Here is a 14,951-nt window from a genome sequence, read left to right on the forward strand (position 1 = left end):
GGCAGCTTGAGTTCCTTGGAGCAAACGCAAGATATAAACCTAATAATAAAATTAACAGGATGGAAAGCTTGAACCTGCTGTTCCTGTTCTGTATCTGTATAGGATCATAATAAGCTCTGCAAAATAGAATTGTTTTTAAATGTTTTAATAGTTCATGTTTGCTGCCCAGGGCTCCTTTGGGAAGAAGGGCATGCATTAAACAATTTTGAGATCAACTGATACAGGGCAGAGTGCAGCTCACATTAGGAGGCCGAGCTGTTCTAACAGCCCTTAGGATTAAGAGGCCACTTTTCCAGAAAACGGAATGGTAAACCTGTTTTGTTGGACTACAACTTTCATCAGCCATGCTGGCTGCTGCTGGCTGGTGTAGAAGTCCAGCAACATTTGGAGGGCCACAGATTCCCTGTCCTTGTTACAAAGAGCATACTCTCCAGCACTGAACTATGCAGGCCTTACTCTTAAGTAAAAACGTTAAGCCCTGGATTGCATGCCTGATAAATTCAATTGGTCAGAGTTGACAGGAAGTATAAATCTGGTGTGGGAGAGGCTAAAGACTGAGAACAAGAGGGCACCTTATGCTGAAGCCTGCTTGAGTATTTTGCTCATTTAATAAACAAGGAGTGCAGCCAATTCTCTCACTACCCTTTAATAAAGCCAAACACCATCAGTTCTACAGGGCTGCAGTTCTCACAACTGCTTTCAAGCTGCTGTTGATGACTCTTGCTCACTGTCTGAAAACAGAGATGGCACAAATGGGATTTCTGATTTTCCTCCTTGTTACCATCCTTTTGCTGGATCAAACAACTGGCCAGTCTGTCCATTCCAAAGCCAGAAAACACAGCAAACGAAGGGTTAAAGGTAAGCAAACTTAGTAGGCCACAGGGAATGAAGATTATGATAAATATATTATTTGATTGTTACCTTAGTAAATTTATTAACAAGTATTATTTTATTTTTTTGCTATGTTGGTTCATCTGATTTGGATAGTTTGATTTATGAATTCTGTGATAGAAAAAGCCTGGGCACATAACATATTACACATACTATACCTGGAGTTCCCAGGCACAGATCAAACCTAGACATCTTCAGCTTCATGTGTCTTTAAAGTAGGGATGGGGAGCCTTTGGCCCTTCAGGTGTTGTTGTAGGAAAGGACCACAGCTCAGTTGCATGCTGAAGATTCCAGGTTCAGTCTCAAGGTACATCTGGGAAAAGTTCCTGCCCGAAACCCTGGAGAGCTGCTGTCTGTGTGGACAGTACTAAGCTTGACGTACCAGTGATCTGATTCAGTATAACTCACCTTCTGGTGTCTCTATGACTCCAGTCCTTATCAGCCCAAACCAGCTTGACCAGTGGTCAAGGATGGTGAGAACTGGGTAGGAGACAGGGAAATGCTGATCTCCCAGAATGAGTGGCGGGGAGGGAAAAAAGAAAGATCCCAGGTGAGGTCTGGGAGGGGCTACTACCTTCTGTGGGTGGTAAGGGTTAAGAAGTACCTTTAACAGAGGGCTCTATACTCTATTTTTACTTTTGGTAGCTGTTTTCGTTTACATTAGATTTCTATAACTTATTGTATCATGAAGAAACTTGGGGGGGGGGAGAGAAAGAACTGTCATTCAGCAACACCTGGAACATCCTCTAGCTCGGCTTTGGACCATGCCGTGAGATAGTTACTATAACAGACAGCAAATAATCATGGAAAAACCTCAAACTTGGGCAGCTCTTCTTAAAGTAACATTGTGCCATGATAAGACACTTTTGCATAGCCTGTTCTCACATTCTACCAGTAACATTCAAAGAGGCTAAAGCATGTGGGATGGGAAGGTAGCAAAGGTAATTCTCAAACCTCTACCGCACCTCTCTAGGTAGCCTCTTTGTGTCAAATATTACTGACGTGGCATGAGGATTTGAACACTCAAAACTGGCAAAACTAAAAATGCCCCTCACCTATGTAGTGTGGAGCAGGGAAATAAAGAAAGCTGCCTGCAACCACAAACTGTGGGTGTATATTGTGTACACAGCCATATAGAACCCTACTATGTACAGACTTCACCCTTCACAGGCAGCTACCTCCCCATGCTAAAGGAAGCCTGCAAATAATTCAGTGGGATTTATTCCCAGGTTAGCGGGGTTAGGATTGCAGCCTTTGTATTGCACTCTGCATTTTACTGTAAATATTTTGATGTGTGTAAACATATTAATGTATGTATATACTTACTTATTTAAGAGAAAGACGGTGACCTAAAGAGTCAAATTAACAAGCTTTGGCAAGAGGTAAACTCCCTGAAGGAAATGCAAGCACTGCAGACAGGTAAGGGTTGCTTTTTATTATTCTACAGAAGGGGTGGATAATGTCTGGTCCTCCAGATGTTGGTGGATTACAACTCCCATCATCTCTGACCATTAGCCAGTGCTGGCTCCGACTGTCAGAAATAATAGTTCAGCAGTATCTGGAGGGACACAAGTCCTCCATCCTTGCTCTGCAGGGTTGAGTCGTTTCCTTTAGTTGGCTCTCCCCTTAATATTTTTCAGTTTTAAATAACTTTAAATGCTCATTTTAAAACTGGGGATTGGGGTGGGGGAAGAGAAATAGATGGTAAATGGACTGAAAGATGTTATTCCATTTGTTGTTCCATTTTTTATCAAATGATTAAAGATATTATTAAATACATGAATACTTGGGGTGTTTGGTGCAGACTTTAAAATAGTGTTTTCAGATACCTTGTCCTGGTTTTATTTGCTAAGCACTGAGTTGACCTCATGCACAGCTAGCTTTACTTTGGCACTTTGTGTTTCTAAGTAATGAAAAGGACTTTAGATCCCTGCCCTTGGTGGACAGCCAAGTATACACCTATTTCCTGATAGTTCAGCCCATTCTGATGTCAAGACAAATATCTGTTTTTCCTTGCAGTATGCCATGAAACCAAAGTGGTGAGGTGGAGGGGACCGTTTTCCAAACATAAATAGTACAAATAACAGCCCTGGCTCATTTTTAGTTTCTCTCCGCCCCCCTCTGGCTCTTCTCCTTGGACTTCCAAAACAGCTTAAAGAGTCAGTGACATAATATAATATCTGGGTAATAAAGTCATGGAGGGCAGTTGTCCCAAGAGATCACAACATGGTAACAAGAAGGCCTGTTTTTTCAGTGCCCCCTTCTGCTACTTGTAATTGCACACAGGAAAGAGATGCAGTTTTAAAAAGGGATTATCCTGAGAGCCTGGGGACTCAGGGCACTTCCAGATGACCATCCTGATTTATTTACAGAGAGATTAGATTATGCTGGCTATTAAATGAGCATTCATTCTTATTTTTTGTGGTAAGGTTAAATGACATGTCAAAGCAAATGCTATCTCTCAGTTTCCCATCACTTTTGTTATTGCAAAAAGTCCAGCGTTTTGAGGGAGCAGGTTTGTTGTGCAGGACTTCCCAAACAACTAAAACTGCGTAACCTGAATTGTCTGGTATGCAATTGAATCCTACCCCACAATAGACATTCTCAGACTAAGTCTGAGGTACGCGTACATACTGTAGAACTGTAGACTGAGACTGGAGGTTCAACAATGGTGATATTCTAGAAGCACCCAGAGTTGTGTAAATGTTGAAATCAGCCATCAGTATGCTCTTCTTATGTCCTCGTGTTATATTCAGTGTCATCAATCCAGGGATTTATATGCTAACTTTCAGTATTTCAGATACAGAGATTGGCCCAAATCACTCAACCTCATCAAGCCTTTCCTGTTAATTTTGGGATCCAGTAAGTGTTAGTGCTCACCCGCCCAATGTCTACCCAATGCACTAGTATTAACTGCATCCCCTAACCAGGGTTCAGTTTTTTCTTTAAAGCAACCCATTGTATCTTCTACTGGGATGATGCTACAAAGAGAGGCCAACAGGCTGAAGTAGCCATTAACTCCATCAATTACTGCAAAGCAATAAGCAGCCATCATCTTTATAGCTGGTTATCTTTATGCCTGTTTCAGTAGCTTGCAAATGAACAAATTGAAACTGTGATTAGAAGACCCAATTAATATTGCCCTTAGCACATGTTGGGCTGCTTCTTTGATTTGGCAGGAAATGAAAGTGTTGTGATGAGGTATTTTGCTTCCTCTCAAAATCAATAATGGTGCAAGGAACTACAGTGCTGATGCTGTGTCTGAAGAAATGGTGTTTATGGGAAAACAATCAGTGCAAACTGAAAGTTTGTACGGGTTTAGGTTCTTAGGGCCAAAATAGATGCCCACCCATCCTAAATTCTGCCAAGAGAAATTCCAAATCCAGGGAAATTTCAGGTAGCACTAACCAGTGAAGAACCACTTTGGTCCACTTAACATGGATTCTTTAATCATTGCATCCATCTTCTTTCATTCACAGTCTGTCTTCGTGGAACAAAGGTCTATAAAAAATGCTACTTGGCATCCGATGGTGCAAAACATTTCCATGAAGCAAACGAAGACTGCATAGCCAAGGGAGGGACTCTTGCTATCCCCAGAGATGGCGATGAAACCAACGCTCTCCGAGAGTACAGCAAGAAGAGCTTGTCAGGTGTGGCAGATTTTTGGCTGGGTGTCACTGACATGGTAAACGAAGGGAAATTTGTTGATGTCAATGGAATGGTCCTCAACTACTTCAACTGGGACCGGTCACAACCCAATGGAGGAAAACGGGAAAATTGTGTCTTGTTTTCACAGTCAGCTCAAGGAAAGTGGGTGGATGAAGTCTGCCGTACTGTCAAACGATATATTTGTGAATTCCTGATCCCTTAATCACAGCTAGGTCTGCTTCCTTCTTTCACTTTTGAAAAACATATATAGTAGGGATGCCAGTTTGCAGTCATCACCAAGCTTCACAACAAATCCAGAGTCAGAGACCACACTTTCAGGTAGTTTTGTATGGGGCAGTCAAAATAGCCTTTAGTCATGATGGATTGTTGAGTCCAAGTGTATACCTCTTGATAATCCTTCCTGTTTACTAAAACTGCAAACCTCTCTTTTAAAGCAGATACTTCCTTTATTAATTAATTTTCCATTCAGTTGCAATTCCCTGTGTGCTGCAAGAAAATCAATGCTCTGCTTTGAACACTGCTAATGTCATAAACAGAGGTGATAGGACTACCAACACGGAATTGATTGTGCTGTTAGTGGTAGATCCACTATTTGATCCTAGTCAGTATCCCAGCACTGCAGGGTTAATTACAGGGTAGCTGCATCCCAAGATTTATAATGGACTGCAGGACAGAGGGAATGTGAGGTTTTGCTGTAAGCATACTGTAGATACTGAGGTATTAAATCCTCATCAGTCTGGCTTCTTAAGCACACTTCTTATTTCCAAGGCTCCTATGACATCAGGACACAGGCAACAAACTACTTTTGTTATTATTCAAAGCTTGTTATCATAAAAAGTGTCCCTGCTATCAACATACATACAGTGAGTGGGATGAATACTTCTCTGACATGTATCTTCCCATCATGCTTTATATCTAACACATTTGAATATCTTCACTCTTTGCATGATTTACACATTTCAATAAAGTTATTTTTCAAAAGCACAAGAGCTGGATGTTGCAGTGGCAATGTTGTGTTTTAATGCATGGATGTGTGTGTGTGAACAGGGGAGTCGAAGACATCCAATCCTATGTACACTTATTTGAGAGTATGTGCTGTACTTCATTTTAAAGTTATCAGCCCATTAAACACAGTGCAAGCCTATACATGTCTACAGTGGCACCTTGGTTTAAGAACAGCTTAGTTTATGAACAACTTGGATTAAGAATACTGCAAACCCTGAAGTAGGTGTTTTGGTTTGTGGCACGCCTTGGTTTAAGAATGCTTTGGTTTAAGAATGGACTTCCGGAACGGATTAAGTTCGTAAACCAAGGTACCACTGTACTCATAAGTAATCTCCATTGAGTTATGGGGAACTTACTCCCAGGTAAATGTGTATAGAATTGCAGCCATTTAAGTTTTACTGGCATAATCAATTAACTTATGAATTATATTTGTCTGTTGATAAAACCAGGAGTTCTGAAGTAAAAAGCCTAATTCGTGGTTTTGTTGATTATGCAGTTTTATTTGTGAGCCACCCTGTGCTTTATTTATTTTTAAGGTTGAGAGATAATAATGTAAATTAAAAATAGAATAAAATGACCTACATCTGTCACAGCAGGCACCAAAAGGGATCCCCTTCTATGGGAAAGGGCCACCTGTGTGCTGGCCACGAGTAGACCCACTGAAATAAATGATTCTACTCTGAATAAAATTTGGCTGGCTATATAAAATCAGTTAACTGGGTTTTTGAAAACCAATCTTATTAGTTAAACATTGCCAACCTTCTTAATTCTGAATGAACATGCATAGGAATGGGCTGCAATTCTTATTAGGAAGAACATAGGAAGCTTCCTTATGCCGGCATTATCTACTCTGTTTAGCAGCAGCCCTGCAGGGTCTGAGGCAGAAAGAGAGAGAGAGAGGTGCCCCCCCCCGCCTCACTGCCTGCCCACAATTCCTACTATCGGGTCCTGCTTGATTTGAGAGACCAGGAATTGAACCAGGGGCCTTCTGCTTGGAAAGTTGGTGTCTTACCACTGATATGGTTCCTTCCCATCAGAGTAACAGAATACATAATCATTGTTTCAGTTTGTTCAATCCAGGTGTGATCTGATCTTAAAATCATCATTCATTAGCTCTAAATAGTGGTGAATTCACAACTTTTAAAATTGTGGGTCCCTCCCCACTTTCTGTTTTTTGGTGTGTGTTTTTTTAAAGCTTGCTTTCAAAAGCATTTCCATGATTACTCAGCCAAATTTTCTCTTGGTCCTGATCTTCCACTAGGAAAGAAAAGTTATTGTTTTCCCCATTCACATTAGGAGTGTAAGTAAATGATATGTTAAGGTAAGTTGGTAGTGGTTGGAGGAGGTGTTACTGTCATCCATTTACCTTCAGCAGAGGCAGGGAGTGGCAGGCAAACCTTGGATTAACACTCCACCTGGGTTACAGGACGAGCATGGAGAAGGCAGCTGCCAACCTCTGCAAGCTGTCCTGGAAGCAGCTCTGAGTACCTTGCCTGCCATAGTGCTATACAGGCACTGGAGGTTATATTCTCCATTGAAGGGCAAAGGTCGCTGTGCTGGTGGTGGGTATTGGCCCTATGAGCCTGACTACTGCACCAGTAGTGCTGTCCACTCAAGTTAGGTGCTGAATCTGATGCTGCTATTTGAACACCACAGCATTGCACTCCTCTGCAGGCCACAGGATATCACGCTGGACCTTTGCAGCATCCACATTCTAGGGCTTGAGCTCAGGATGGTATTGGACAACATGAAAGCCTGTTGGGACCAGGAGCACTTCTTCAGAAATATTGGGATCTTCGCAGAACAGCTGCTCAGCATCCTGGAACATCCACATCTTGCTGGGCACAGTGAGCGAGAATTTGCCAGGGCTTTCTCCTGAGCAAGCCAGAGCACAGAGTGCTGGCATCTTTCAGTTCGGAAAACACATACAATGATAATGAGGAAGAAAGTTTCTCTGGGCGGGTGAAGATCATCCTTCCAAGCCAGGAGCCTAGGATTGGGAATAAAGGTGGTGCTGAAATTACATGGGGTACAGAGCAGTCTCTCTGGACTCATTATATTTTGTGATGGTCAGCTTAGCTATTGTTATTAAAATAACACAAGAAGCTGCTTTATGGCTCATCTAGCTCAAAATTGCCTACAGTAGATTATTTCTTATTTTGCACCCCACTTTGTACCTGTGTTTTCACCTTCACCCCCATTCCCATTCTGTCTCCTCTTTTCTCTCTCCGCTCTCCCAAGGAACCAATTGTAATCCTATCCCAGGGGTAGGCAACCTAAGGCCCGGGGGTCGGATGCAGCCCAATCGCCTTCTCAATCCGGCCCGCAGATGGTCCGGGAATCAGCGTGTTTTTACATGAGTAGAATGTGTCATTTTATTTAAAATGCATCTCTGGGTTATTTGTGGGGCCTGTCTGGTGTTTTTACATGAGTAGAATGTGTGCTTTTATTTAAAATGCATCTCTGGGTTATTTGTGGGGCATAGGAATTTGTTCACCCCCCCAAAAAAAAATATAGCCCGGGTCCCCACAAGGTCTGAGGGACAGTGGACCGGCCCATGGCTGAAACAGGTTGCTGACCCCTGTCCTATCCCCTCCCTTTCCACCAGCCTATCTTTTGTCACACAGATCCTGCCCCCAAACACTGACAGCTCCAACCAGCCCCCTTCAAAAACTTCATGCCCTGTCCCTACTTCCAGAAGCTCCAGCTCATCTTTCATGCTAATATATTTCTTCTTCTCCCCCCTCTTTCCAAATTTATCTAAGGATTTTCTCACTCCCATATTCCCCATAAATTCTCCAAATGCCCTCTTGATCCTCCACAGAGCTACCAATGTTCCCTTTAACCCCAAGCACTTTCAGTTGCCCCCCCATATCAATTCCTCATTGTCTCCACTCCCTTCCCCAGGAGCCCTGTCATCAGAGGCATAAAATTGCCATATTGACAGGAGAATGTACAAAATTCATTCAATATACGTATGCACATTCTCCAAAGCAAAATTCCCTCTTCATGGCTGGACTATGTGCACATTTGTCATGAGGCCTGGTGGATATGCATCATGGTCACATTAACTACTCAACTTACATACTTACCCTTAACATACTTACACAGAGAGTGAAAGCGAGAGAGAGCAGGGGTGGGGATAGTGTTTAATCTGACCACACAGGTGTAGAAAAGAAAACTGTAGGATTTTTCATAATTCATCCATATTCAAACTAACCTGCTTGATTTTGGTACTTCCTATGTTACAAGACAGATGTGAAATCAAATAATCTTACAGATTAATAACCAATCTATAGATTCATAAAACAAGTACATGATACAGCTCTATTGTACAATCAGGCAGTAGACTTTTTAAAATAATAAATAAATTATATGAAATAAATAGTTAGAAACTTTGGGTTGGAAGGATGTAAGTATACAGGCAATATGAAATGGTCTGTGTATCATTCTTTTGGTTAATTATTCGTAGCATAAAAAGATTACAAGCAGACTATTCTGCTATATTATTTTGTATACTGCACCATCTGGTGCTGTGTTCAGTTATTACACTTACAATGCAGTGCAGTGTTTTTATTATAGCTTCCTTGACTAGTGGGACAATCATACAAATAAGATGAACATTTTAATTTGTCAACTCAGTCTACATGGCAATTCATGCAGACTTTCTGAATCTGAAAACTGAATTCAGCTATATATCCACTATATACCCACCTGCAATATTTTGGGATTTGTATTTTTCTAGATGCAGTTTTTACAACCAAGAGTGGTGGGTGCTGGCGAGTTTCTCTGGGAATGCAGACTGTGGCACAAAGCAAAGTGGTTACAAAGTGCGTAAAATGGGATTTATTATCATGTGTGAAAAAGATTGCAGGCCTACTTGAAGTACAAAAACAACCGCTGAACTTGAAATTGTCAAAGCGCAACTGTTGCCAGAGGGAAAATTTCCTCTTTATTATTCTTATCAGTAGAAATAGCATTTGCAGAAGCAGCCCTCTCTTTCTGCTCCTGCTTTCAAGACTTCTCAACAACCTCCCCCCAAACCGGGGCATTTCTCTCAAAATCATACATTCACCCACATACATTTACCGTAAACATAAGCACGAACAATGACAGAGCGATACACGGGGCATAGTCAGTGCAGCAAAAACAAACTACAGAGACGCAGTTACATATAGCCCAAACTTTAAGGTGACTCTCGCACGGGACTACAAAAAGCCACACTTGCCCGCTGCAGCAACACCCGCGAGCACAACGTCGGTACTGTATTTTCCTTCCGCTGAAAGCTCGGCGTGGCACGTGCTTTCCCCGCACCCGGGACTACGCTTCCCATGATACAATTCGACCTGCGCGCCCTGGGATTGGCTCAACAGAACCGGAAAGGGCTGTCCCCCTCTTAAAAAAAAACACCAACAACTCCCCCCCGCCCCAAAATCTGAAACCTGCTTGCAAGAAGCTCCGTCACTGTGCGGGGAGGGGGAAGAGGAGGCGGGCGATAATTGAAGCGGGAGGGTGGCGTTTCTGAGGAGAACCTTCCTGGGACCGTCGCGAGGTACTATGGCGGCGCTGAAGTACGCGGGGCTGGACGACACCGACAGCGACGAGGAGCTGCCCCCCGGCTGGGAGGAGAGGACAACGAAGGATGGCTGGGTCTACTACGCCAAGTAAGTGGGAGAGGGGCAGGTGGGCAGGCAGGCAGGTGAGGAAGGGCTCCCCCCTCTTAGGTGGGCTCTCTCTGAGGGAAGGCTTGTGAGGGGTGGGCAGCAAAGGGTCGCTTTTCTGAGTGGCTTGTCCGGCGTGGGTGGGTGGGTGGTACGTAAAGTCTCCTCCTCCTCCTCAGTTTACTAGTGTAGTACACAAAAAAGTAACATTTCTCAGTGGTTTATGAGGGTGGCATGCAGAAAAGTTTTCTCTTCTCTCCTTCCCCTCCACCCTCCTAATGTCTTGGGGTGTGTGCAGAATTTCACTTGAACCTGAATGGTTTGTGAGGTTATATTGCTGAGAGGCAAGAAGTCCCCAGTGCAACATGGTTCCTGGAAATAATGAGGGTTATGATGGTGTTGAAAATATTAATAACAATCCCCTCCCCATAATGCTGTAAGGAGTTTACGCTAGGGGGGATACGAGCTGTCACCTGCAGTTGTATTGGTTTGGTTGGGTGACCTGTACAAAAGCGAACAGGGCGCCTCAGGAGCATCGCCTCTTCTCTGCCGCTACCAGCAGGTGCAGCTTGTCCTGCAAAACTCACACCTGCTGAAATTGCCTCTTCTACTCGGCTCTTAAAGGTGCAAGCATGCCGTTCCCTTTTGTATCTGACCAGCCTAAGGTTGGGGGCAGTTGCAGACCACTGTCCACAAAGCAACAGTAGCATAAGTACAGAACAAACTGAAGAAGTCACAAAGAAGCACAGGAGTCTTCTGGTATCTTCAAAGGCAAAGTAGAGCCCAATCCCATGTGTTTTTATTCAGAAATAAGCCTTTTCAAAAATAGGGGGTCCATGGCTTGGCCTTGTTTGGGGGATCTGCAGAACGGAGCTAATTAGGAACCACTGCCGTGGGAGATTTTTACAGTGGAGAAAGCTGGTGACCCTGTCAATTCCCTTGTCTCACTGTGGAATGGTCAGATGAAATGGGTAGTTGATGTGACTCCTAAGCATCCTCTTTGGCATCTTGGAACCTGAGCAGTTCCTTGGTATTTTGAGGAGTTGCGGACTATGAAACTGTGTTTGATCCAGCAGCTGTAGTTAGTGCAAAAGGCTGTAGCATGCATGATTGCTGATGGGATTGAGGCCTTGTTAACAAAGAGACCTGTGCTCAGAGATCTGCACTGGTTGACGATTTACTACTGGGCCAATTTCAAGGTGTTACCATTAAAATATAAAGCCCTTAACAACTTGGGACCAGTTTACCTTTGAGATTGCTTTACCCTGTATGGGCCTACTTGACTGTTTCAATGAGTAGAGTTGGCACTACAACAGGTGCCACATATTGCCCTTTCTGCATTTGGAAGAACTTGATTGTTTAGTGGGGCATATATACTTTGGAACTCCCCACCTATTGACACCAAGCAGGGGCCTTCACTGTTCATTTTTCTTGTTTAGATGAGCCTACCCATATGCTTTGAAAGTTGAGGTAATTTTAATCTGCTTTAGTATTTAAACTTTTTATGTTTTAAAGTATGATTGTAATTTTTTCTTTATTTTCTTGTTTTATGTTTTTGTAAACTGCTCTGTTTGTTTTTATACAATCAAGTGGTGTATAAATTTTAAGTTTAAGTGTGTGGGGGGTTGCAGGAGGGAGAGAGAATTTTAAGTTTTGCAAATGGAGGCATTACCATTAGCTGAGTAACACAGCTGGGTGCAACTCAATAAGTTCATCTCTCCTTAGAAATGAAGGTTCACAGGTTTTGCTGTAAAAGGAAACTTATAGAACCTAACAAACTTTTTGAAGACTTGCTTTTGGGCTCCTGAGCATTCCTAAGGAAGACTTTGGGCCTACCAGTTCTGTTCCTTAACATTCATACAGACACAGGTAGGTAGTCAGGTTGGTCTGATGCAGTTGAAATAAAATAAAAAAATAAAAATTGTCCAGTAGCACCATAGAGACCAACTAAGTTTGTTCTGAGTATAAGCTTTTGTGTGCATGCACACTTCTTCAGATACCTTCAGAAGTGTGCATGCACACGAAAGCTTATACCCAGAACAAACTTAGTTGGTCTCTAAGGTGCTACTGGACAATTTTTTATTTTTTTTATTTATTTATACAGACAGGTTATCTTTTCTGTGTCTTGTTTGTAATTTCCCATTTTTAACAATAATTATATCACGTTAACACCTTTTGTAAAATGTTATGCTCTACCGAGCTCACGACTTCCCTCCGTTCGTCTTCTGGTTTTTATAAAACACATATTATGTCCACACATTTGTAATAGCTTAATTCTACATATATCTAAAATTATTCAAAAGTCAAAACACATATAGAAAGTTCTTTCTTTAAAACGTTGTTTTAAAGTTTTATCTCAGTCCTGCTAGTGTTTTTATATGTTTACAATGATTGTCTATATATTGCATAAATTTACTCCAATCTCTCTGGAACGCTTGGTCGCTCTGGTTTTGGATTTTCCCTGTCAGCTTTGCCTTGGTATAAATTAGCAGTGACCCATATTCTTTCATTATAGTATTCTAGGAATTATTTGTTCCCCAAAGCAGCTAGAAGGCATTGGTGGGGGGAGCACACTGCTTTACTGCAAATGTTTGTTGCACCAGGAGGATTGGCCAGTTTTAATATTACCAATGCATAGTGGCACAACTGAGCTCTCACTTCATTTGTGAAATATATTTGTTTATATTGAAATGCTTCCCTTTCAGTCACCTGGAAGAAAGAACTCAGTGGGATCATCCCAAATCTGGGAAACGGAAACGAGTTGCAGGAGGTTTGTGTCTAGTTTTGCTGACTAAGGGTGGTTCTAAACATAGGGGGGAAAGCTATAAATAAGTCAGAAATTAGATCAGAATAAGTCAGAAAATAAAAAATTTCTATGGAAAACCTTATTTTAAAATTTCCTACGGTCTGGTGCCATCTGGTGTTGTTACATGTTTATAGCATATTCAGTTCACTGTTTCTTTACTAATGTAACTGAGTCCTAATACTAGTAAATTAGTCTGTCCCATTATCTGTGTGATAAAATCTCAAGGGAAAATAGTGGAAGCACATTTTTTTAGACCCGCTAACAATTAATTTTTTCCAATAAAACATATATAATTGTTTTAAATACACTTTTATTTTAAATTGCTATCCTGGGCACCTTGGGGAGGAAGGATGGACTAGTAATTTTTAATAATAAACTTTGAAAAGTTAAAGCCTGAGCCATCAATTTGGTGTGCCATAATTTGCAAATGATTGCAGATAATAATCTCTATGACTGGCAAACATGACATGAATAACATGAATACGTGTCATAGGAGGACCCCAATGTTGGTCCTTAAACCATTTAATCTGGAATCCTTCCTCCAAAATTTGTGAGGCTTTTTCTGTAGTGGAAGTAAATTATTGCACTAGAACTTTGGATTGTATCCAACATGAAACATCAGTGGCCATTGCCATGACTCTTCCATTTCAGATTAAATGTTGCAGTTACAATGCTTTCTCCTTTCTCATCTCCCTACTTCACTAATTTCAGATCTTCAATTATATATAGCCTTAGCGATAAACTTATAAAGAAAGGTGTGTGCAGACTAACTGAATCCCTTAAGGGCCACTAACTACCGAACAGGCATTGCTCATTTTCAGCTTGATCCAATGCTTGGTTATCTGGAAGCAAGTCTCATTGAATTCAGTGTGTGCTCAGTCCCAAAAGAGTGTGCATAGGATTATAGCATTAAAACCATGTGGAAGGTTAATTTGTTGATTGCCTTCCATTATTGTGTCACACTCTTCCTTTCCTGGATTTTACTGGTTATTGTCTCTGCCACAATCTTCAGTTGAAGACAAAGTGTTGCTGAGGATATATAATTTAAGCTGAAAGCTTTAAATTGCTTTAAAAATGCCACTAAATTTATTTTATATTCCTTCAGATTTGCCGTATGGATGGGAGCAAGAAACAGATGAAAATGGACAAGTCTACTTTGTTGAGTAAGTGAGAGAACTACAAGGGTTCCAATTCTCCTCCAAATGACATTTCTGCAGTTTGTTTTTTGATGGTCACTGGTTTCCAAATTATCTATCCTTGCACTATTCAAAGCAGGAATGCAGTGAAATACTTCTCCAGATTTTCTTGTAGCATGTTGAAGCTTGTTTTGTAAAAAGTCTCCTGAAAGGTATAGTTAATAAAAAATGCCAAACCATATTAAATCTAACATGATTTACTTCATTTTCTTTGGAAAACTTGCTTGAAGCTGTCAATGGCAAGTCTGTCTAGAGACTTGGAGAATTCACAGCTAATTTGCAGAGCATATGCATGTAAATAGTTCCCATAATATTGGAATACAAAAGAGCAGGAGAAACAGAAAGTACCATTTCACACAATGCATTGTTAAACTGTCGAATTTTCTCCCACAAGAGGTAGCAATGGCCACCAACTTAGGTGACTTCAAAAGAGTTTTAGACAAATTAATGGAGAATAAGGCTATCAATGGTTACTAGCCACAGTGACTAGGTTCTACCCCGCTATTGTCAGAGGCATTACCGGTAAGTTTCCAAATACTAATTCCTGGGAGCTGGGGAGAGTGCTGTTGTGCTTATTTCCTGCTATTGGGATTCCTATAGGCATCTGCTTTGCTACTGTTAGAGCAGGAGGCTGGACTAGATGGGTCATTGAACTCATTCAGCAGGCTCTTTTATGTTTATAGGTTTCATCCCTTGCACTTACAATTACATGGTACCTGGTTG

The 14,951-nt window shown here is 41.6% G+C and overlaps 2 protein-coding genes across 2 annotated transcripts in view; both read left to right on the plus strand.

Annotated features, from left to right (window-relative positions):
• Positions 1-236: 236 nt before the first annotated feature.
• CLEC3A (C-type lectin domain family 3 member A) lies at positions 237-5,549 on the plus strand. Its single transcript, XM_083453223.1, has 3 exons — positions 237-858; positions 2,227-2,310; positions 4,371-5,549. The coding sequence occupies exons 1-3, from the start codon at positions 714-716 to the stop codon at positions 4,760-4,762; spliced, it is 621 nt and encodes a 206-aa protein (XP_083309349.1). The 5' UTR covers positions 237-713; the 3' UTR covers positions 4,763-5,549.
• A 4,414-nt stretch (positions 5,550-9,963) lies between these two features.
• Positions 9,964-14,951, plus strand: part of WWOX (WW domain containing oxidoreductase) — a 535,920-nt gene continuing 530,932 nt past the window's right edge. Inside the window, exons 1-3 of the mRNA XM_083452636.1 lie at positions 9,964-10,229; positions 12,932-12,996; positions 14,138-14,195. Of these exons, the coding sequence (XP_083308762.1) occupies positions 10,123-10,229; positions 12,932-12,996; positions 14,138-14,195 (230 nt within the window). The 5' untranslated portion in view covers positions 9,964-10,122. The remainder of the gene's footprint in view (positions 10,230-12,931; positions 12,997-14,137; positions 14,196-14,951) is intronic.

This window comes from Podarcis tiliguerta (assembly GCF_965153285.1).
Source record: "Podarcis tiliguerta genome assembly, chromosome: 8".
Classification (NCBI taxonomy): domain Eukaryota; kingdom Metazoa; phylum Chordata; class Lepidosauria; order Squamata; family Lacertidae; genus Podarcis; species Podarcis tiliguerta.